This window comes from Mytilus galloprovincialis, chromosome 4 (assembly GCF_965363235.1).
Source record: "Mytilus galloprovincialis chromosome 4, xbMytGall1.hap1.1, whole genome shotgun sequence".
Classification (NCBI taxonomy): Eukaryota; Metazoa; Mollusca; class Bivalvia; order Mytilida; family Mytilidae; genus Mytilus; species Mytilus galloprovincialis.
The window spans coordinates 88,040,108-88,064,329 of NC_134841.1; the positions used below are offsets into that span (position 1 = coordinate 88,040,108).

At 30.6% G+C, this 24,222-nt stretch overlaps 1 protein-coding gene across 1 annotated transcript in view; it reads left to right on the top strand.

Moving 5' to 3' along the window:
- LOC143073303 (uncharacterized) overlaps window positions 1-24,222 on the top strand; it is a 46,731-nt gene that overhangs the window by 16,379 nt on the left and 6,130 nt on the right. Inside the window, exons 4-14 of the mRNA XM_076248730.1 lie at window positions 858-962; window positions 1,796-1,883; window positions 3,055-3,152; window positions 4,821-4,898; window positions 6,751-6,828; window positions 7,791-8,234; window positions 14,276-14,380; window positions 15,345-15,432; window positions 16,133-16,230; window positions 17,918-17,998; window positions 18,643-18,720. Coding sequence (XP_076104845.1) covers window positions 858-962; window positions 1,796-1,883; window positions 3,055-3,152; window positions 4,821-4,898; window positions 6,751-6,828; window positions 7,791-8,234; window positions 14,276-14,380; window positions 15,345-15,432; window positions 16,133-16,230; window positions 17,918-17,998; window positions 18,643-18,720 — 1,341 coding nt within the window. The remainder of the gene's footprint in view (window positions 1-857; window positions 963-1,795; window positions 1,884-3,054; window positions 3,153-4,820; window positions 4,899-6,750; window positions 6,829-7,790; window positions 8,235-14,275; window positions 14,381-15,344; window positions 15,433-16,132; window positions 16,231-17,917; window positions 17,999-18,642; window positions 18,721-24,222) is intronic.

Consider the following 24,222-nt stretch of genomic DNA (forward strand, 5'->3'; position numbering starts at 1 on the left):
TGGGTCAATAAAAATTATAAAGTCCACATCACAGTAGAAGGGTATATGCCCCTGACAATATGTTAAGCGATCAAAACACAATAAAAAAATGAAAGATTTGGAAGGGGTCTTTTCAACTACAGCGTACATTTGTTAAATTGTGATTACTGTGGATTCTTCATTTATTTATTATTATTATTGGTGGATTCCAATATTCAAAGATTTCGAAGTTACCATGAATTAAAGTGTTTAAAAAAATGACAAATTTCTATTAGATTGTACATGTTGTCTGTAGGTTTATTGTAAAACCATGTCTCTAATATTCACATTTTTTCCTTTATCAAGAAAATATATTATGAATCCACAGTATTATGATGGCAACATCACACAAAGCACAATGAAATTGATTACTGAGATCAAATTCATCAATACAGATACATACAGAGAATGGAATATCTCAAGTAATAAACAATTTTAATTCCATTAGATATGGTCACTCAGATTTCAGCTATGTCCAATTACTCTGAAGAAAATGTATAATAAATGAAATATGAATAAAAGGATGATGGAGGATATAAACTAATGAGACAGCAAGCAATTACAAACACATCTAACTGAATCAGCTAACTTTATTTGCAATACTTTGTGTGGCTAACCATGCTAAGTGGGATTGCATGACATAAACAGGCTGTTCTTCAACAAAAAAAACTTGGACAAAATATTATACTTATATATCTGAAAAGAATGAAATGACAGAATAAAGCAAAAATTATTTCGTCTCAGCTTAATTTTAATCTGTACATAAATGGCTAACGTAAAGAAATTAAAATGTGATAAGTATGAATCTTTCACAGTTACAATTCTTGTTTGTATTTTAGTTAATGTATTCTGAATGGTTAGTAGAAGTGCCAGATGATTTTATGGAAAATTATTTAACAGTTGTGTGTCCTGTTGGTAAAAGATGTTTGGTGATAGCTTCAAGGGTAAGACAAACTGTCAGACAAAAAGTGTAGAGGAAGTAAAATTTTGAAAATGTTTACATAGCTTATGCGCTGATGCAGCACAAAGAAAATACCAATAAATCAATGCAGTGCATAGATTTGCATTACATACTAGTTTCTTTCTTTTTTTTTAAATTTGACTGCATAAATTTTCATTAAGCTTCAATAAGTAGATAGTACTAGATACTGATTCAAATGAAATAATTTTTGTAAGGTGGTACTTAACACTACAGGGATATAACTCTGTAAAATCATCTAAACGTTTTTATTACGTTGTGTTTTAAGGGAATATTAAGCTTCTCAATGATCAAAATAAGTGTTTGTCAAACTGCTATATATAACAAGTGTAATTTTTGATAAAAACGGTTGGTTCAAATTTTTTGAAATTTTTATATTTTTGTCAAGGGGTCAAAGAAAATACTTTTTATAATTTTATGAAATTAAACGAGCCAAATTAATTTTAGTCAAGGTGTTGGATGCCACCTTAAGTCAAGGGAGGCGTTTTTTTTTTGCATTTTCCAGTGCTATAGTCCTGAATTGGAAATATTATTTCTAGCTTCTTCAGATCTGTTCGGAACCAGAAATCATACTATAAAATAACAATATTTTGAAACAATTCATGAAGCTTTATACCATATATATGTTCTTTTATACTTTTCACCTTTTAATTTTTGCCCATATGCTGTTATGAATGTGAAAATCACATGAGAGACAGTAAATTTTTTACTTCATTGTAAACTTCTAAAACAAATCAACTATAAAAAACATATTTGTGCATTTTATTTCATTTATTATTGTTGCTGTAATATTTGCAGGGGAAGACAACTGCCTATGCTAAAAGTGGATACCAGGTGGCTCAGTTTAGGTCTCACTTACCTGGTGGTAACAAAAGCACTTTTAAAGGTAAATTGGTTTGTTTTGCTCTAAACCATATTTGGCCTTTAAGTCATATAAAACCTCAAATTAAAAAAAAAAATATTCATATGTTTTTTATAACAAAATGGATAGTTTTCATTATTAAACTTATGTGCATATACTTTTTTTCTGAAGAAAATTCTTTAATTTGTCCACATTTAGATAAAGTTTACTTTTTTTTAATTGCTTGCTTCCAGGAAGAAATTTGATGACATATTTTCCGTATGCAAAGTGACCTCAGCGTGAACCTTCTTGTAAAAATCTGGTGAACGCAATACGCATGGATCTGTCACTGAATTAAACTATTATCTGATTGTACATGTTAAACACATGCTCAATATCCATGCTTTTTTGTTGATTGTTTACTGTAAGGTGACAATCTGTAAACTTTGGAGTCAAAACACAGCATTTAATGAGCTGCCATATTTGTTAAATCATAACAGACAGAGAGAAAAAAATTAACGATTTTACAATATATTTGCGTATAGTGCACAGAAGACTAAGTTTATGACATATACATGCATTGATTTAAGAATTGGATAAACATTATTTTTCACCTATCACTCGTTTTATATGAATTTAAAGTTAATATTATAATTGATAACTTTTTTGAAACTTTAAAATGTTAGGCCTTTCAAATATTATGAATATTAAGAGATTATATAGTCAAAAGAGAACAAGCAAAGAATATTTTGACACATCTTAAATTGATGTCAAAAGTTATGCCAAAGAAAGCATGTACTGCATTCTCTCCTTTATTTTTATATTATAGTATTGATGTCTCTATCATAGAAATTCTTTATTGTTGATTGCAAAAGCATTTCTTAAAGATTTGACCTGTCATTTCCTGTTTCAGCTTTTTGTCAGTACAACAAAGTTTGCTTCATTTGCATAAGATAATTAGTATAACAGACATTTAAAGAAATCCTTAGTTGTTTTAAATGAACAAAATATCAAAATTAAAAACAAAGATGATAAATAGTCAGATATACAATATAATAAGAAATCATATCATTTTATGTTTATTTTGTCAATGAATTGTATACATGATCAAGATTTGAATAAAATGAGGATTTTTAAAAGTGCATATTTTCCATATATATTGCAATTTTTATCAAAAGGAAAATCACACTATATTTTTACTACTTATATGTTACAGATAATGCTATTCTTGACTGTATATTTAATGTAGCTGAGGGTATATACTACATACTAGACATTATGTGTTGGAAAAATCATCCTATTTATGACAGTGAGGTATTTATGGATATTAGTTATACCATATATATTTTATTATTTAAGAAATAGAAATAACATAAAATTTTGGTGCACACTGAATAACGCGCATAGCGGGTTATTTAACAGTGTGCGCCTTATTTTTTATGTTATTTCGAATAGACAGAAAATTATTACAGTCATTTCTTATAATTTAATTCTAAGTTCCATTTTAAACCGTAGAAAACCATTAAAAAATGTTGATGAGATCATGGTCACGTGACTAAATTATGTCTATGGGCTGATAACAAAATAATGTCAGCCAATCAGAAGATGCGTTACATCCAAAATTAAATTATTTAAGAATTGAATGCTTCTTTTTGTAAATTTATTGGGTTGTAAAAGCGTTGACCGAAGTACATTTTCTATGAAGCGCGGATTTAAATGGATTGAATAGTTAATCTGACAATACACGTGTAAATTTCCGGTCACTGACCACTGTATTGATTTATGACATGCTATTTCAATGAGTGTTTACCTAAGATTATCTTTTATAGAATTTTGACAAATAATTAGTGATACATTGTTAATGTTCATGAAAAAGTATTTAAAATGTTTACAAAGCAATTAATTTGTGATTTACACTAATGAGCTTGGGTGTGTATAAAGTGAGGATTATGGCCTCCGTTGATGATCACCTAAAAACTACTCAAACAGCGTCTTTAAACTTGTTATATTTTCTTTTGAAAAGAAAGAGTGAGATAAAACAAAATGAATAGAAATCAAAATTTTCTTAAATCTCTTGTATCCGAGAATAATCAATTTTGTCAGCTGTAACCGACCTGAACAACGAAACTATCAATTGGAAATTACTCTCTTGGAAAAGCCATAGGATTTTTTTTAATTGAAAGAATTGAATAAATAAAAATAATGTCATCATAATAATAATTTAAAGACTGACATACAAATACATCGATCTGATACTAGAATATCGATCCCCTTGTCATATTCACCCGGATTTATTTTAGCTTTACCAAGCCAAGCAAGAGTTGTGTCCCTTAGATTGTCAACCTTCCGGTGTTCGTTTGAGTCGAACTATGTGTATCTCGAAATATTTCTCTGGTCCGGCTGACTTCGACTTAACGAGAGTCGACTGTACTTGTTTTAATAACTAACCATGGTGCTATCTAAATTGTTTTATAGAAGAAAAAAAAGAGACCTTGCGTTTCATGATATCAAATATTACTACCACAGTGGACATTTTTTGTGCTTTTATTCTTAGATTAAAATCATTATTGAAAACAATTCGTGGGATTATTCTGTGAAATGGAATAATTGAGAAATTTTATAGATAGCAAATAGATGTGAAACATGATCTCCTCAAATCCTATTTTATCAGTTATGTATTTTTTGTTGGGTATTTCAAAAGTCAAAAGTTATTAAATTAGTGAAGTATGGCAGGTGGCTGCCGACACAGTTTCTTTGCAATAACTTAAGGATAGTTCCATACGTTGATATTGATAACAAAATGGATGTCAGGTTTGATATTGACGGTTTTCACTCTTACTATTCATGAGTTAATATGGTTCTTGATATATAGAATGTGGAAGGTAAAAAAAGCCTGAAAAGGGATTTTAAATCAAGAAAAACACAGTTTTCTATTAATTTGACAGCTTATTCTTTTTGTTTAATTTGATTTTTATTTTACAGACTGAATTCAGATTTTTTTGGTTGAACAGTAAAATGTCAGAAACATCAGAAGTGATGACAGAATCAGAGGGTAATCCAGTAAGTACAGAAAGGTTAATGCAAGGACTTACAAACAAACAGGTCAATTTAAAGTCATAAGAAATCTCAAATTAAAAAAATATAATGTATATGTTTTTTTATAACTCAATGGATAGTTTTCATTATAAAACTTATGTACATATACTTTTTTCTTAAGAAAATTCTTTAATTTATTCATATTTAGAAGAAGTTTACTCTATTTTAATTGCTTCCTTTCCTTCCAGGAAGCAATTCCCCCCGACATATTTTCCGTATGCAAAGTGACCTCAGTGTGACCCATCTCGTAAAAATCCGGTAATCGCAATATGCATGGATGTCCTTAAAAATAAACTATTATCTAAATTTACAATTGCTCAATTTCCATACTTTTTAGCTCACCTGGCCCATTGGGGTATCTAGTTTAAAAAATGTGTCCGATGACCCGGCCAACTAACCAAGATGGCCGCCACGTCTAAAAATAGAACAGAGGGGTAAAATGCAGTTTTTGGCTTATAACTCAAAAACCAAAGCATTTAGAGCAAATCTGACACATTTAGGTCAAGATCTATCAATATTGAAATTTTCAGATGAATCGGACAACCTGTTGTTGGGTTGCTGCCCCTGAATTGGTAATTTTAAGGACATTTTGCTGTTTTTGGTTATTATCTTGAATATTATTATAGATAGAGATAAATTGTAAACAGCAATAATGTACAGCAAAGTAAGACCTAAAAAGAAGTCAACATGACCAAAATGGTCAATTGACCCCAAAGGAGTTATTGCCCTTTTATAGTCATTTTTAACAATTTTCACAAAATTTGTAAAATTTTACTAACATTTTCCACTGTAACTACTGGGCCAAGTTCATTATAGATAGAGATAATTGTAAGCAGCAAGAATGTTCAGTAAAGTAAGATCTACAAACACATCACCATCACCAAACCACAATTTTGTCTTGAATCCATCTGTGTCCTTTGTTTAATATTCACATAGACCAAGGTGAGCGACACAGGCTCTTTAGGGCCTCTAGTTTGTTGATTGTTGAAAAACAGTTGACAATCTTTAAACTTCGGCTTCAAAACACGACCTTTAATTACCTGCCATATTTTTCACAACAACACTGACCGATGGAAAAAAATTGATGATTATACGAAATTTATGCGAAAAAAATTAAAAATTCTTGAACAGAAGGCTAAGTTTATGATGTTTGTATGTATTGGTTCAAGAATTGGAAGAATATTATTTTTCTCAGTCACTCGTTTCTTATGACTATAAGGACTACTTCAGTTCTGATCTATTATTTCTACGACAGATTTATGCAGTTAAATGACAAATATATGGTAGATATGCTAAAAGACAACACATCATAAGTGATATTTCACTACAACACACCCATATAACATGCATTTGATATTTTTTTTTGGATAAACATGATGAACATTCTATGCTTATCTAGATTATATCTAGGTTTGTCTATAGGTCCAATAGTGTTTTTATATCTTCTATAATGGTATTTTAATGCAAAATATGCACATAATTGAAAATACCAAAAAGTTTTGTATTTCAACAATCTATTGTGCCAAAACAATTTCAATTTTGAAATTTCTCATAATTGGATTCATTATGTGTGTAATTTTGTTTTTTAAAAAGTGTGTTAGGCCCCTTGTTGTTATTTATGCTTCCTTTTGTGTTTTCAAATGCTTATATTTTAGCGTTCCTGATGATGGTAAATCCAGAAAAAAACGCTTTAGATGCACAAAATTTACTAAACTATTTTTGCAATGTAGAATCTTTAAAATGTTAGATATATATTCTTACACTACTGAAGATATTATGGATAATTGATCTTGAATATTTTTTTCTTTCTTTGCAGTATAGATTTTTGCCATTGTCAAACTGTCCGCCTTCAAAAGAAGCCATTGGTGCAGCAGTTGCAGGAGCAGCATTTGAGGTAAAATTCTGAGATGGATTGAAGTACATAAGAAAATATACAGGAACTATTTTGTTAATTTAATTTGCAATAAATAAACAATACAAGAAACTATCAGCAATAGTAATAAAACAGATACTGTGGACATTGTAATTGAATTATTTGTCATAATTAAACATTTATCATACCTATTAAATAAAACCGTGGCTTATTCATAACTGCAAATACCAGTTTTAAAAAATCTCAAGAAAAAAAGAAATATCAACAGAGTTCTTATGTTTTTGAAAAAAAAATCTATTACCTTTGTTTCATTTCACTATTTTGCAAGAACTTTACCTTGATCTACAACATATCATATAACAAAAAAAGGACAATATAATGTGAAATTTTATCCTCTCCCTATAATAAACAGTGAAAATGTTATTCTTTTGCCAATTGTCATGTCAATGTTTATGAAGTCTTATAAAAACCTGTTATTCATAGATTGAATAAGGTGGTAAATTAAAAAAGAATAACTACTGTTGATAAACTTGACAAAAACAGAATCCAACAGAAACCAGTCAAACGTTTATTTCTTCACACTAACAGAGGTATAAAGAGGAATAGACTTATCTACATGTGTGCAAGTCCCAGGCTCTTGACTAATGTTATAATGAAAGTGTCGTACTAAAGTAAAAATATTTTTAATTTGTTCCCACATCTGAAAGACACCGATATCATTTAAATTTTTCCACAGAAAAAAAAAACATTGTTAAATTTAAATTAAAAAAAATCTCTTTTTGAAAAGTTGGTCCACTTGAGCAAATAAAAATGAAATGGTAGCAAATACCTATATGTGGTATAAAACTATCAAATATTTCCTAAAATACATGTAAAAGATTTCTAAATAATTGTTATAATGTTTAGCAGTAAAATTATAAGGGGGATATTAATGGTATTCTCATTATTATGCATCATTAAAATGCATTTTATTTGTATTTCAGGTGGATGGATTATTATTTTATCACAAGAGAACACATTATACATTTGGTTCAACTCCTCTTGTAGTCTGGCTTAAACCATACATGCTTCCTGAAATTCTAGGCATGACTGTTCCAGAAAAACTAGCAGCAGAAAGACCTGACAATTACACTACATATGCTGCTCATATGGAACAGATTGCCATAGACAAGGAAAAAAAAGAGGCAGAAATCAAGGCTAAAAAGGAAGCAAGACAAAAAGAATTTAAGGAAAAAGGAGAAAAAATGGAAACAACAGTTGAAAAGGGGAAGAAAAAGAAAGGAAGAAGAAATAATCGACAGCAGCATCAACAGCAAAATCAAGGCTATGATGACGGTGGCTATGGTTACGGTAATCAGGATTATTATGGACAACAGGACTATTACTATGACGACCAATATGGAAATAAAAAGGAAGATGAAATGGAAGTGAGTAAAGAAGGTCAAGGTCAGGGAGAATATAATGGACAAAGTGAACAATACAAACAAGATTCTGGCATAATTGAAATTCATGAAGGAGGAGGGGATGGAATTGAATGATAATTTTCCTTTCTCTTACAAAATTAGATCTGTGATTTTTTTTTTGCCAGTTTTAAGGTTGAAAATTGTTAATGGCTGCAACAGTTTCAAATAAAAATACACAATTTTGAGAAAGCGTTGCAATAAGAAACTTCTGGGAAGAGTTTTAACTTTGAGAACAAGTTTTAAAAAGAATTCAGGATGTTCTTTTTAATGTCATAATGTATGTTGAAAAATGAAAATAAATGCAAAAGTATTTTACCTTCTTTTCATAACAGATTAATTTTATGATTTGATGCATATTGCATATGTGCACCAGGATATGGCAGCCATCTTAGATATAGAAATTGACATGAGATGAGAAATATTTTTTTGGCAAATACCTTCATTAAATAAATTTGACTTTTATTTTTGGATTGTAGGGTTTATACAAAGAAATTTATTTTTTAACTTTACGAAAATTCTATAAAATTATAATTTGTAAATTTATTTTTGTTACTGTTGCAGCCATTATGTTTATTAAAATGCCATTATGGGAAAATGTTGAATCTTAAAAATCACTTGTCCAGTTTATTTTGTCTGAGGTGGCTGTCTGTTCATGTGAAAATGGTCCTTTGCAGTAGTTAGCATAAGTTCCTCTGATAGTTTTAATCCACCCCAGCGGAGCAGAGCTAGGAATATGAAAAAATGACTACTGATGTCTGTCTATTTGTCCTTTCATACAGGAGGAAGTACTGTTACACTTACAGATCTCATTTATTTCAAAGATTTGGGAAATCTGAGCTGATTGGTGATTTACTTGGATTTGCGTTATAAATGAAATGAAAAATTATCATCTCTCACTCTCACATTTCTTATTTTAGTTATATGAAATTTATTTAGGTTTTCAAGTTTGATTGTCAAATATTATTTGCAATTGGGAGGTACAAAATGTAGATTCTTTTGAAAATCATCTTTTAAAGACCACGCTACATTTTCATTTAAGTTAAATGAAATTTATGTTAAAGCTAAAAACATCACCAATATCTTTGGATGAATTGAAATCATTGGCTTATCTGTTTTATTTTATGGGGGTTATGCCCCTGTGAAATGTGATAACAATGGAAATTCAAGTTTGTAAGCACTGTCACACTACACATTTAAATCATCAGCAAAAGTGTACAATGTTGTAAATAGCAATGCTTCATTCTATGGTCATTGTCTGTGGTTAAAGATGTTTAAAGCATGTATATGAAAATAAGTAAATGTGATGATTACCAATTAGACAGCTACCCACCAAAGTTCAAATGAAGTGAATGTAAGTAATTATAGGCATCTGTACAGCCTTCAACAATGAGAAAAATTCATACCTTATGGTTGACCAATGAAAAATAATAAACAATTAAATAGAGAAAAATAAAACAACCTAATATATTACAAAACAACATTTGGGGAAAAAAATATGAAAGATATGAACCAACGAAAACTACTGACTTACAGGCTCCTGACTTTGGACAAGCACATAAAGAATGTTGTTGAGTTGAACATTTTAGTGATAACTTTGTCAAAACTTTATGGAATTTTAATTAGTCAGAAGCTTCATCAACATGATAAAAAAAACATGATCAAAATCATAAGACAGTATCCAAAGCAAAATTGTAATTTACAAATAAAAAAAGAGGAGCAATTCCTTTTCAACATACACCATTGTCATAACATGTTATATAGCTATTTTGTCGAGCCTTCGACTTTAGTCGAAAAAAGCAAGACTAAGTGATCCTACATTCCGGCTGGCAGCATCCACAAATATTTACTCTGTGGTTAAAGTTTTTGAAATTTTAATAACTTTCTTAAACTATCCTGGATTTCTACCAAACTTGGACAGAAGCTTGTTTATGATCATAAGATAGTATCCAGAAATAATTTTTGTAAAAATAAAATTCCATTTTTTCCGTATTTTACTTATAAATGGACTTAGTTTTTCTACTGGGAAATTTTACATTCACTCTGAAGTTAAAGTTTTTTTAAATTTTAATAACTTTCTTAAAGTATCCTGGGTTGGTACCAAACTAGGACAGAAGCTTGTTTATGATCATAAGATAGTATCCAGAAGTAAATTTTGTAAAAAAGATAAATCCATTTTTCTGTATTTAACTTTTAAATGGACTTAGATTTTCTGCCAGGAAACAACACATGCACTCTGTGGTTAAACTTTTTAAAAATTTTAATAACTTTCTTATACTATTTTGGATTTGTACCAAACTTGGACCTAAGCTTGTTTATGATCAAAAGCTAGTATCTAGAAGGAAATTTTGTAAAAAAATAAATCTATATTTTCAGACACTGGCTTCCCCAGAACCCTTACAAATTTTTTGAGATAACCAAAGAAACTATAATATTAATTTGTGCATTTTGATTGGTATAAATGTATGGCAATGAAAATGTAGAGCAAGGACAGTCTTATACTGCATGCAAAAACTTTTCAAACAGGGCAGCTGGAAAAAATCACCAACTGCTTTCCAGTTCGTTGCATTCTGTCAAAAACTTTTTAGTAAACACTATTTGTGCGTTTACGGTATCATCACTTCCTTCCCATGGTGAACTTGTAGTTGAAATATATGACACTTTATTAAATTATTGCACAAATTATTCTCCAAATTGATTTCTTATAATTGATGATCAACACTGCTACCATTGAGGAATTGTGGTTAAGAACCTTCCAAATCAACAATTTAGTCTATCCCGCATAAAGGTGATCACGAAGATGCTTGATGAACTTTGATATTGCAGGAAACAGGTGATCCCCTCTATCTGGTAAATGACATCTTAAATTGATGAACTTTGTCAGTGTAGAACATAACTGGAAAAGTGGTCTATTATAACAGTAAGAATGGATCTGGTAATTTATTCATGAAACAAAATCCAAGATATTACTGTTCCACATCTTGGTCATATGGTGGCTTACAGCAAGTAGCAAAATCTCATCACATCTTGCAGCAAATTACAAAATAGCCTCTCATATTAAGTTAGTGGAGTCTTTTGCTAGATCTTGATAACACTATATATTGTTGTCAACCACCTCTAAAGGAAAATAACAGGATATAATATACCTGCTCAAATTAGATGATATGCCTACACTATAGATTATAAATAGTGTGATTTTCTAATACACAAATTTGGTATGCATGAACAAATCCAATCACAAATCTATGGGAAACAACTTGTGTAGACCAATGCATCAAAATATTTTAATTTAACAAATCAACTCTCCACAAAATCACTTTGCTAACACACTCAAGATGCTACAACATACATGTCTTGCAAACAGATCTTTAAAGAAAAATCAACTAGTTATTCATGTAGCCATAATTGAACTCAATACATAAAAAGCATGGAAACCTTTAAACTTTAAAATATCCAAGTCAGAGCCAGAGGTCAGGAAACAATGTTAGGTGAGAGTCTTATGCTTATGCAACATTATACAGTTTTTGGGTAGGATAATATGATGAACAGTGTTTTGTATGGAATAAACACTTTGGGATTGCGTATTCTGATCCTAGATCCCGCTTATTGTTTTGTTAGATTCCCATATTCCACTGGTGTGTTCTCATTTCGCCTTAGCTGTGAATTCCAGGTAAAAATGGTAAAAAATATACTAAGGCCAGATGGGAATTGAACTAAGGCGAAATGTAAATTAAGATAAAAATATTAAATAAACAAATTAAATCTTTGTGTTATTAAAACAATTTGAACAACATGTAATTAGGGAATTGTTTCTCTTGAATTATTATCTTTAATTAAAGTGAATTTTTATGATTTTAAAAGTTGTGAAATCAGGAAAAATCTTCAATAAAAAAAAAATGTAGTTGGAAAGAAATCTGTTGCTTCTCTTGACATATTGTTTGTTTCATATTTAATAAAAGTTGCAACTTTTTTTAATTCATGCAGTTAGAAAAATCAAAACAATGTAATTATCCTTTACATTTTGCAACACAAAACGTTTCCACAGACTTGTTTAATTGCATAACAGAAACTTTAATAAAATAAATATTAAAACATCTTCAAAACTATATTATATATTAAGCAAAATCCATGGTATTCAATGACTTGACTTCTTCAAGATTTGAACAAATTACTAATAATTAGTTTATCATGAGATGGACAGACCATTGAGACTGCACAAAACTGCCTTCATTCGAAAGTAGTAGATCAGCACTCTACCAGACAAAACTGCAATCACGTTTACCAAATACTTAACCAAGAATACACACCTTGGAAAACGCACCACAGACTAATGCCTGCACCAAGTTAAAGTATAATTGTGATATGAAGAGAAGGGAGATACCCACAACCAACCTGGAACCACCACCAGACAGAAGGACCCATGACAAATAAGCATTTAATTAGAGGGCTGGCATAACAAGCTCAAAAAGAGAGCCAAAACAGCACATCCAAACATATTTTAAATTATCAATGTGTTCAAGAAAGGGCAAGCAGCTTACGAGGCAAAGAAAGTACAGTGTGCAGCAGGTGGCAAGATGAGAGGAAAATCAAAAAAGTATAGATAACTAGAAGAAAGATTCACCACTTTAAAGGAAACCCTACACAATGGTACAAATGACTATATTCAGTAAGATGATGCAGCATCTTACATCCTCAATCTTGGAAACTAAATTAACCTTGAACATTCAAATGCGTATATCAGTGCCTTGTACTTGTATGATATTTGTCTTTATTTATTCATTAAAATATGAAATGTTCATATCCAATTTGTCATCTCTAATAAGATTTTATTTACAAAATATAACACATGAGTAAAAAAAAAAAACACTTTCAGAAAAAAAAAGAGCAACTATAAAAAGTGGGACACCAAAAATTAAAATAAATATCATGGTAGAATTTGACATCAAAATAACAAATATCAACTAATTGCAATACAAACAAAACATAACTTAATTACAATAATAACACTTGTTATTTCACATTTCCTACCTGACCTAGTTTCTTGTTTTCACACACAATAACATTTTAACTTTCTTGAGTCACTCTTACAAAAAATCTGCCAATTCTGTGTTACACTTGGATCTAAATGAGTCTTCCTAGGATAGGTAAACTTTTTTTTGAAATTCCTACCCAAAAGTAGCAAGTAATAGATGAAAATTTTGGTCTATTTTATACCTTTTTAAACATATAAACCAACTTATATACTTTAGAGAAGAAATCTGATTTTAAGAAAACTGTTTTTTTTTACATTCATTCGTTGAGCAGTTATATATTCCTTGCATCTTTTTCGTATTATTAATTTGTATGCAATGGCAGTCATGAAGTCTAGACAAAATTTCTTACATTCTGTTGTCAACGCATTTTCAACATTTATGTACAGTCTAGGGTTAAGGTTTTAAAGACATCAATATCTGTATTTAACCTGAAACAAACCCAGGAGTTCCTAAAAGATATTTAACAAGAGCATTCACCTTTGCTTAAAGGTGAGTGGCATACATGAAAGAAACCCTAAAGTGAAGATCATGGTAAAAAACTTTATTCAACTTAGTACCGTAGCAGCGTAGCCTCTTTGAATATGTAAATTGTTTCCACTCTATAGCTTTGTAACCCTTTTATGACTATATACATTGTACCACTTTTGAAAGGAATTTTAGGTACAGGGGAGAAAAAAATGAATTTAGAATTGATCAAAACTTAGTTCATCTTAACCATCACTGTGCATATATATGTACAAAAAATGTTTCAGTTCTCTTTAAACCCTTTTGGAAATGATTTAGGGTGTTTTCAGAAAACCTTCCATCTGTGGGTATACACTTTGTTTCAATGGAACAATCTATCACAATGTACTTGTTTCCTCCAGCTGTGCCCTGTGTGATGGCTTGAGTCACTATCCTCTACTTTCATTTGTGTTTCAAAGCATTTCTTTTGTTTACTTAGTGTTTTAACCTATATCATCTTTTATATTTAAGTTGATGCAGTCTGAATGGATGACAGCTTTACCAGAGAAATTTGAAACAGATTGGTTTATGATTGCTTGTCCAACAGGAAAAAGACAAATGGTTATGTCTGGAATGGTAAGCTATTCCATTTAAATACATAAATAAGTGAAATAATATATATTTATGGGTATGGTATATGGTAAAGGTGTAATACCACCATTGATTTCCCTCTATTAGTCTTTGTTAAATTGGCACTTTTAAAAAAATGTACAGTATTTACCTTTATTTCAACCAAAGAAATACTTTGCATGAATAAAGTTTAATCCTTTCTAGTGCTACGGTGAAAATTTCACACTACATTTCATTGCATCACCGGAAGTAAACAACCCAATTTTTACACTGTTATTTACTGGTTACCTGCTTTGGTTACTATGTAACCTTAACTTTCCAAAATATTTTACAAGAACATCTAATAAAAAAAGAATGATGCTTCCAGACACCCAACATACATGTTTATGACTCAGAAAAATTTAAAGTGCATTGAAATGCAGGGTTAATTTTCTACAACTGTCAAATTCAAGGGAATATTTTTTTAGACCTACTTTCGTATGCAACCGGATGTGACGTACCATGATTTGGTGGTATTACACCTAAAAGAATGTTGTATCCCTTGAATTATACCCCCATTCCAAGGGTAGAGGTATAATTAAACTTTTAAATGCAGAAGTCGGGGATCAATGTATATGCTAGTAATCCACATCTTGTTAACATCATACATTTACGCAGCATGGATATGTTCCAGAAAGAAGTCTTCATATTTACCTGCTGGGGTCAAATTTCTAAAGGACAGCAATCCCTCAAAACAAAACAAAAAAGATATCTTTGAATATTTCTTTGTTTATTTAAGCTTTGGTTTTCACGTATGAGGGTCAGCACTTACATTTCTATTTTAATTAATCACTTAGCTATACGGTGCATATAATTAGACTTTTCTTTTAAATCATGATTTCTAAATCTTTTTGACTTACCTTAGACTTTCATTTTTATTTAGTATGTTAGACAATATATTTGTATTAAATCTTTTACTGCTGAACTTTAGGGTACGACCTGTTCACAGAATAAGATGGGTATGGTGATGGATGAATTTAGATCCCTTTTCCCTGGAGGCAATCCTAGTAACAGTAGAGGTCAGTATAAATTTAGACTAATGGATAATTCTACATCACAAACAAAGTAAATTTACAATTACTAAAAATTCGTTAAACAATATATAAATGTTGATTTAAAAATGTTTTAAAATTGGGAATAAAAATTTTTGCATGTCTGTTGCTCTTTTCTCAATAAAATCTTGCTACTGAAATGGGTAGTAAGTCATTATTTTTTTCTGGTATAACTTTCTGTGATTAGCCCATCATTAGGAAACAAAAAGGGATCAATGGTTTTGTATATTAAAAAATGTAATTATATAATTTTGAGCATGTATCTTTTGCCACATCTAAGCTATGTTGAAGAACAGAAAAAGCTGTCTAGCTCATAACAGATGTATTACAGATCTTTGTTATTGAAGTCTGTTTTCTGTAGAAGGAATAAAATATTTTTTTCTATTGGTATTGTATTTTTTTTTGGAGGGGGTGGGGGTTTATGATAAAGTAACAATCTTTTTCTTCCTGATTTTAAATAATTATAACCCCCTTCCAAAGTAAGCAGGGGATATAGTGGTTAACATTTGTTTGTCCTTCCATCAATCCCTGTTTCCTGTCAGTAACATTCCTATCACATTTTCTCAGCAACCACTTGAGCTTAATATATGGTATGAGGTATTGTGAGCCTGCTAAGTAAGGTTCTTTTAAAAATTATAAAATGATAATATGATTGTCTATTTTGCAGGTTCTTGTATCCTAGATTGTATATATAATAAAAGTGAAAACACATTCTATATTATTGATGTCATGTACTGGAAAGATCAAAGTCTACTGGATTGTGAGGTACTTTACCATTAACAATGTTAATCATACTGTATATCAGGTTTTTTTCGCAATATGTAAATTTTTGCTTATTTTCTCTGAGACAACAAAATTGTCAAAATGAATTCCCCCAAATAAAAAGAATACATGCAAAGGTATTAATAAAAGTTTGAATCGGCCAAAATAAAAATCTCCAATATATTTTGTATACCTTATTCATCGAAAATAGCAAAATTTTACATCCATGAAAATAAACTGCTATAGGGTATATTGTAAAAATTACAGAATGTATATAATTGGTATTTAATTTTCAAGTTATCTTGGAAGATATTCCTAAAGAAAAAAGTATGTTTGGTTGGAGGTCTTTGAAGGGTATTTTTCAAATGCCATATCACTCATAGAACTTTGTATGCAAATTCCTTCAGACATCCTTGAACACCTTTCCAGGGTCTACCTTGATTCCCACATACACATTTTCAAATGGTTATTATGTAATTTAATGCGTTATCATTTAAATTTTGTAAAATGGTTCACTGATGACAGTTCCAGGGTTTCCCCTGGGTCAATTTTTTTTTTCGCCACCTCTTTCGCCAAAACAATATATTTTTCGCCCCTTTATCATTTTTTTCGCCAAGTAACATAAATATATTTTTTGTTTAAAATTTGACTTTTTTTCTACACCCCCCTCCCTTATATAAGATGATTTTACCCCATTGTGTCTATGATTATTCTCTCAAACTTATTTTAAAGTCTACATTTTAATGAATAAAACACTAAACATTTACTTTTAAACAACAGTTTTTTTAAACTTAAAAGGGAAAAATATTCAATGTATTTTAAACAACTTTTCTAAATGAAGGGGCCACTATACTTTTATTGATTAAGAAGATAAAAGACTTTAAAGTAGTCTCCCTAATCAATTACCTATATTAAAGTCAAAGGATAATTAAAGTTTTAAATCAGAGATTTTTCTTGCTTTTGAACATTTTTCGTCACAACAACAGCTTTCTTTTCTAAACAATCTTTAAAAGGAGAGGAGACGTCAAAAGTTTGCTTCAAACACGTGCGTCGCAAAGTGGTAAATAAATTCTGTATGTGACATTTAGCGGAAGCCATGTAACCATATAATTTTGTCAAACAATTCAATCAACACCTTTATTAATTAGTCCTTTGTTGTCGATAGCGATAAAATGCAATCAGCTGTTTATTGATTTTTTTTGTCCAAATCTGAATGAGGTTAAGGTGAATTCCGAGTATTGTCTTATCCGGTTAAGTCCGAGAATCTCGAAAAAAAAGTAAATAAACAAGATGGAGGAAAATAAATCGTTATGTATATTTCTTTCACCAAATTCTTTCGCAAATGACGATATTTTATCGCCACAATTATTGTTTTTTCGCAAATTGCGAAAATGGCGACCGCCAGCGGAAACCCTGGACAGTTCAATAAAACCTTTATAATAGTTCTACTCAATGACTTATATATATATAGTTGATTGTTTGGTTAATGCATATAAATATTGGACCAGATTTCTTTTTATGCCCCACCTTGGATAGTAGAGGGGCATTATGTTTTCTGGTATGTGCGTTCGTCTGTTCATTGTTATCGTTATTGAGAGTCTGAGTTGACCATCAAAGTATAAGTAGTAAAAGATTCCCACAAATACTGTATTGATATGATAAGATTGTCATTTCTGTTTATTATTTTTAGGCTGATTTCCGATATTTCTGGCTGAAACAAAGACTGAATGATGAGAGACTATGGTTAGATAAAGTTTCAAAGTTAAATGAAGTAAGTTGTAAAGGTGAATAGGGTTTGAACCAGGTTTAAGGACAGATGGGCTTAATGGTAAGAAATTTTGAGAATGACATTATTTGATGATTAAACGCAAAAAAGTAAACTGTGTAACTAGTAAATCATGTGATTAAAAAACAACATGATCCAAGTATAAAATAATATCAAAAAGTAGATTGTTTGTGCTTTTGATAAACTTTATAAAACGATAGCCATACTAAGAATAAAAGGAGATATGGGGTATGCATAATTAAGACTGCAAACCAATCACAAAAATAACCAAACAACATCTAGAGGAGGTTAATATATAGTCTTCAGCAAAAGAAATGTGTTGTCTACACAATATCTCAAACTCTCAATTGTCCCAAGATGATTAAAGTTTAGAATATACTGGTCACAAAAAATCAAAGATTTGTCATTAACACCCAGTTTTCCATAGTGTCAGAAATATCCGATGACATACAACAACTAGTAGTGGCACATGGAAATTTAACAGTTTGAACTATTGGCGTGAGATCTTAACCCTTCCCTACCCTTGTAAATCTTGATCAGAAGTAGGGCCTTACTTTGTCAAAATTTATCCTATTTTCTTGGTATCCAGACTTTTTGACAATTTGTGTACTATTATTTTATCATTGTAGCACAATTTTGTTATGGTAAATGATGTGCCATGTACAAAGAAAGCAATAGAACAGGAAATGAATACTGTAAATTATCAGGTATGAAAGCTTGTAATACTGTAAACAGGGAAATATTCGCAGCAGTTTTATTTTCACTATTTTCGCGGTAAGGACTGGAACGCGAAAAATAAAAAACGATCGCGAAAATTTCAGGGAAGTTCTATTCATGAGATAAAGATTATACATGTATATATAATACATTATAATATGCAGATTACCACTGCATTTAAGACTGATTTTGCAGACGATAGATTAATAGATCAAATCATAATTGTGTTTCTAAATGAAAAGCAATGATAGAAATCATGACTTTAATTTAATGGAACACAAATCAAGCAAGCGGACATTATGGATAGTGTTATGTAAACAACACTTGTTACACATAATTTTTGTAAATGACACTTGTAAATCAGTTATAAAAGTTCTATCTCCTCTAATCTTCTTCAAAGATTAATAAGATCAAATGATCAATTAATTTGCATTTATCCTGTCAGCATTTTATTTTAAATTCACTCTTAATTAGTTCTTCATTTCTGTTATTTTGTATATGCATGTCTTTGTACAAGCAAACATGGCACAACTTTTATAATCTCCTTTAACATTAATGAACAGAAAACAATAGATTTCTGATTGATTTCTATCACTTGATTGATTTTGATCACTTGATTTAAGATACATGTTAAGCTATTCACTTTTGAAATCATTTATTAAAATATTTATATAGGTCGCAGGGAAATCGTCAATTCTAAACGGCGCCAAATTAGATAGCGTCAAGAAATCACGAAATAAAGACAGCGCGAAAATTTCCCAGTTTACAGTAGTCACTATATATATTTTATAGAGAACGGTCATTGTTGAGTTTAAGTTCAGTTAGTGTTTATAGTTCAGAAAATTTCTTGGGGATTTATTATTACAATAGGCATATTTACACTTGTATGCAAATTTATAGTTCAGAAAATTTCTTGGGGATTTATTATTACAATAGGCATATTTACACTTGTATGCAAATTTGTCCGCCATTACATAAAATCACACAGGTTCCCCTAAACTTTAACATCATAATTCAAAACATTTGACGTCACAGTTAAAAAGTGATTGTTGCTTGACGTCAAAAAGGTGATTCAGAGTAGATCTTAGGTAATTCGAAGGCAAAATACAGGTTAATACCAGAAGTGTAAATCAGGGACAATTGTTTAATACCCGGTAAAAGTCCGGCTGAGCAAAGCATGAAACGGTCATCTACTTTTTAGTTTTCAAGGCTTTTTTGGTCATTTTAACATAATTCACAATCTTTTTGACCCAACCTTTTGCCTTTAACATCCACACATTTCCGGGCATAAAAGTGACTTGATGATTAATTACTGTCAAAACAACCCCTACTTCAATACTTTCTAATTTTAATCAAGGCTAATTAGTTGTTGGACAGCTGAAATCTACCTGTTCAGGTGACAGGTAAACTATTTTCACTCGAATATTTTCAGTACCGGAAGTTGTATAAATTGATCGATCTATTCACAATTATTTTCTTACATTTCAAAGGTTTGTATCTAAATGATTTAGTCCAAAAGATGAAAATTATAAGAAATACTTTTATAAACATGACTTGATGAAAAATTTAAAAAGGTTTTAAATGAAAAATTGTCAGAACTATATTGTATGAACTAGAACACGTGTGCGCATGTGCATAGGTGGAAAATTTAATTATGCATCCTACATTTCTTCAAAAATGCTAAAACTATCATTGATACCTGTATCTAACATTCATTTCAAGTATTTTGTTGAAGAAATAACGTGGAAAGAACTTCTTCACTCAGTCGTGCTTTGTAATTGTACACAGATTTAACGTATTCGTTTATGGTCCATGTTTTACCATTGTCAAGTCAACATCCGGTTTTAGGAAAATGTGATTTGAAAAACGAAAGTAAAGTTTTTGACAACGTCATTTTGCACAAATAAAGAGTCTATAGCAAATATGAGCACCCTGATGTGCACACTTTGAATGATGCACTTCCAATTTAACAGTTTACGTCAGAACATCAAATCAATATCAAAGTATCGTTTTTTTTTAATCTAATGTCAATCATTGGGATAGCCATCTGATTACCTTTATTGCCTTTTGTGACTTTGTCTTAGGTATTAAAATCTGGATCAGATATAAAATGTCTAGCTGGCTTAAATATTTTTTGGAAGCCCTGGTGTAATTATATAATAGTTCTTGAAAAACTGGTCATTATCGTAATATATGGACTGCCCACAGGACAGTGGTATTGACTAAGATACTGATAATGACTGAGCCAAAGGCGAGGTCATTATTTCTGTCACAGTCAATACCACTGTCCTACGGGCAGTCCATGTATCACGATTATGACCAGTTTTTCAAGAACTATTATGTTTATTTCATTGAGAAACCATGATTTGGAAAATTCTCATAAATTCAAAATGCCTAAAGCGAACTCGAGTAGTTGTACGATTTCTATGACAAAGAGTGAAGACCAGTCGTAGTAATACTGCCATTCATTTTAGTGCAATTATTTCAGTATATGAATATTAATCAAGTTATCTTTAATTTTATATTTAACAAAAACATATAATAAACAATTCAACAACTTAAATATAATATTAAAATCAGGAACATGTTTCATAAAAGGTAAATCTCTCTAAACAGAGAAACCCCGCTCCACCCATCATTAACAGAGAAATCACGCCCTAGCGGTCATTATCAGACAGAAACCACGCCCCAACGGTCAATATCAGACGGTAACTACGCCCCACCGGTCATTATCATGTAAAAGTTCGTTAACGACCGGTTTTCTGGTCCGTTTTTTCTGTTAATGACCGATGAAATTTATTACTGAAGAATAATGAATGCCATGTGACCCCTTTTTATCCAATAAGAGAATCTTATTCTCAACCGATATGAAATGAATATGTTTTAAAGGGAAACTTCGCAAAAAAATCAAAAATTGATATTATGTTCATTCTGTATAAAAATGCTCAAATTCATAGATATTAAAGTTTTATTCCGCTAGATAAGCGATCACCATCGATTTTAAATTTAGAGTATCAATTCTCTGCGTTTGGCCATTTTGTCTTCTTTCCCGATTAATAACAACGATATGTCTATAAACCACAAAGGAACAAAACTACAGTAACCGATGTAGTCGTAATTGCGTGTCGATATCTTGTCAATCGTAGGGTTGTTTTATCTGACTAACTAGCTTGATACGGAAAATATTCTTATTTTTTTTAATTACCATGGTCTGTTGTTTTTAAACTGTTGATATTGATATTAGGTAAAAAGTCAAAGTTGAAATCATAAATAAGTGTTCCGTGAAAATTGTTTTCGAAAATCTAATTTGTTCATAATTCTTTAAAGTAATAAACTTTTTTCAAATAAATTCTGATCTTCCCTCATCTGATCACCAGCATGGCTAAAGGTATTACTTCCAAAGGTATTGTGAGGGGTGTGAGGTGACACGTCCAGGTATTCAAGCGATTTCCTGTCGGGCTTGCAAGTTCATGCATCGTTTCACTTCTGCAGGTATTGATCAGTGTACATGGCCGATAACTTATAACTTTCCATTTTGAACTATCAGATGTATAATATACAACTCTGTCTTACTTGTCATTACTAAACTCATACGCTTGTTTATAAATTACATTTCTGGTGTAAAGAATATTATTCATAAAAATATAAATAATACCCAAAAAATAAGATTTGATGAAATTAAACTCTATTTAAATATTTTTTCCAAGGGTGAATTTGGGAAAATTTAATATGAACTCATTGTCAATAGTGAAGGACAGATTGGAATATACCAGAAATATTGATTTAAAAAAATGTACGCACTTGTCGACGATTCGTTTATACGACTGGGTAGAAAGTTACGGAACTATAGCGGAACTATAGCGCAATTTAAAATATATACATGAATACATTTAACAAAAGAAAAAAAACATATATTTTGAATAAATTGGGGCCAGTAAAAGATTTGTAAATAGACTAGTCCACGTATGCCAACAGTATGTAATCATCGAATGTCGATAGACTATTGTATACCAGAAGAAGAAGAAGAAGAAGTGAACCAATTTGATTTAAAAACAGGTCGATGTATAATTAGCTTTGGTTCATCGAAGTTGTGGACATAGTTAGTAAAATCACAGATTTATATTTCAATAAGATTGTTCACGAACAAAGGAAGGAATTCGTCATCACAATAGTTATATATGCCACTGGGCGAACACTGATTATCCCCAAGGGATGTGAATATTTTGCTGGGAAACTATTGAGTATCAAAGTTTCAAATTAATTTCAGGATTTATTTTCTTTCTTGGTATTCAATAAGAGAAAAAAGAATAAATTACTTGCCCGCTAAATAGGGGTATTCTTGTCAGATAAAAGACTTTTAGTTATATTTAAAAAATAGGGAAATATGACATTAAATTGGTTCTGTCTTTTTTTTAAACATCGTTAAAAAGATGTGTGTTTAAGGTGAATGCCACAAGAACCCTGTAATACTAGTACGAGAGTATAGCATGTAAACATTCCTTCTCAATAATATGGTTGTATTGGAAAGCTTTTCATACAGATTGACAACTCATGGTCCAATATGCATGTAATATTTGCCACATGACACCCATAGTTCTTTCTACCATCATCATCTTAATCTTTGATATTGCCGTAAACATCGATGGTTCACACCCAAACAAAATGGGAGTAATGTACCTTCAGAGCTTCTCCGTGTTATACACTTGTGAAACTTAATATATAGATGAAATTTCTGTATTGAAATGAATCTACATCTCACAAACAGGATTTTCAAATAACGATTTTGAGTAATCACCTTACAAACCAATATAAACGTATGGCAAGATTTAACCATGAAGGAATTTAGTTTTTGTCAGACGCAAGAACTCATCACTATCATAAACGTATACGTATATATGCATGCAGTTTCAAATATCAAGAACAAGCGGTCGATGTCGATAGTCCGTTTTCTAACTGTTCAGAGTTAGACATGTCACTTGTTCATTCTTGGAAGCCTTCATATTCCCCGTCCAACGATGGGAACTCTTTCTGGTTGTGTTGACTATAAATGCTTGTATGTTAATTTTGTCGTTCATCTGTACAAGTGGTTGCATTTCCTCTCCTTTCCCAAAACAAACTAACGAAACGCTACTAGTCTGCTTTCTCTGGAGCTCATCCTCAATGGCGCTTATACGTTAGGAAACTTACATGTATACTAATAATGATTGTTTCAAAAACACCGATGTATGGACGAACTATTCTAAATTCGTCAATATCAGTTATGCATGACTAAAATATAAGTTTTATTACAACTACTGTATTACTTATTTGGATTAATGATGGCTATCAAGTTCAACATTACACAAATATTATCATAGAATTTTAAAAAAAAAATGTACAAAAATCCTCAAAAAAAATAATGCCTTAGCTTAGATAATTGGTATTCTTTTCACAAAAAGTTCGTGTAAATGATTGTCAAATGAATTTAATTATGTAAGAATGAAATGTTAAAA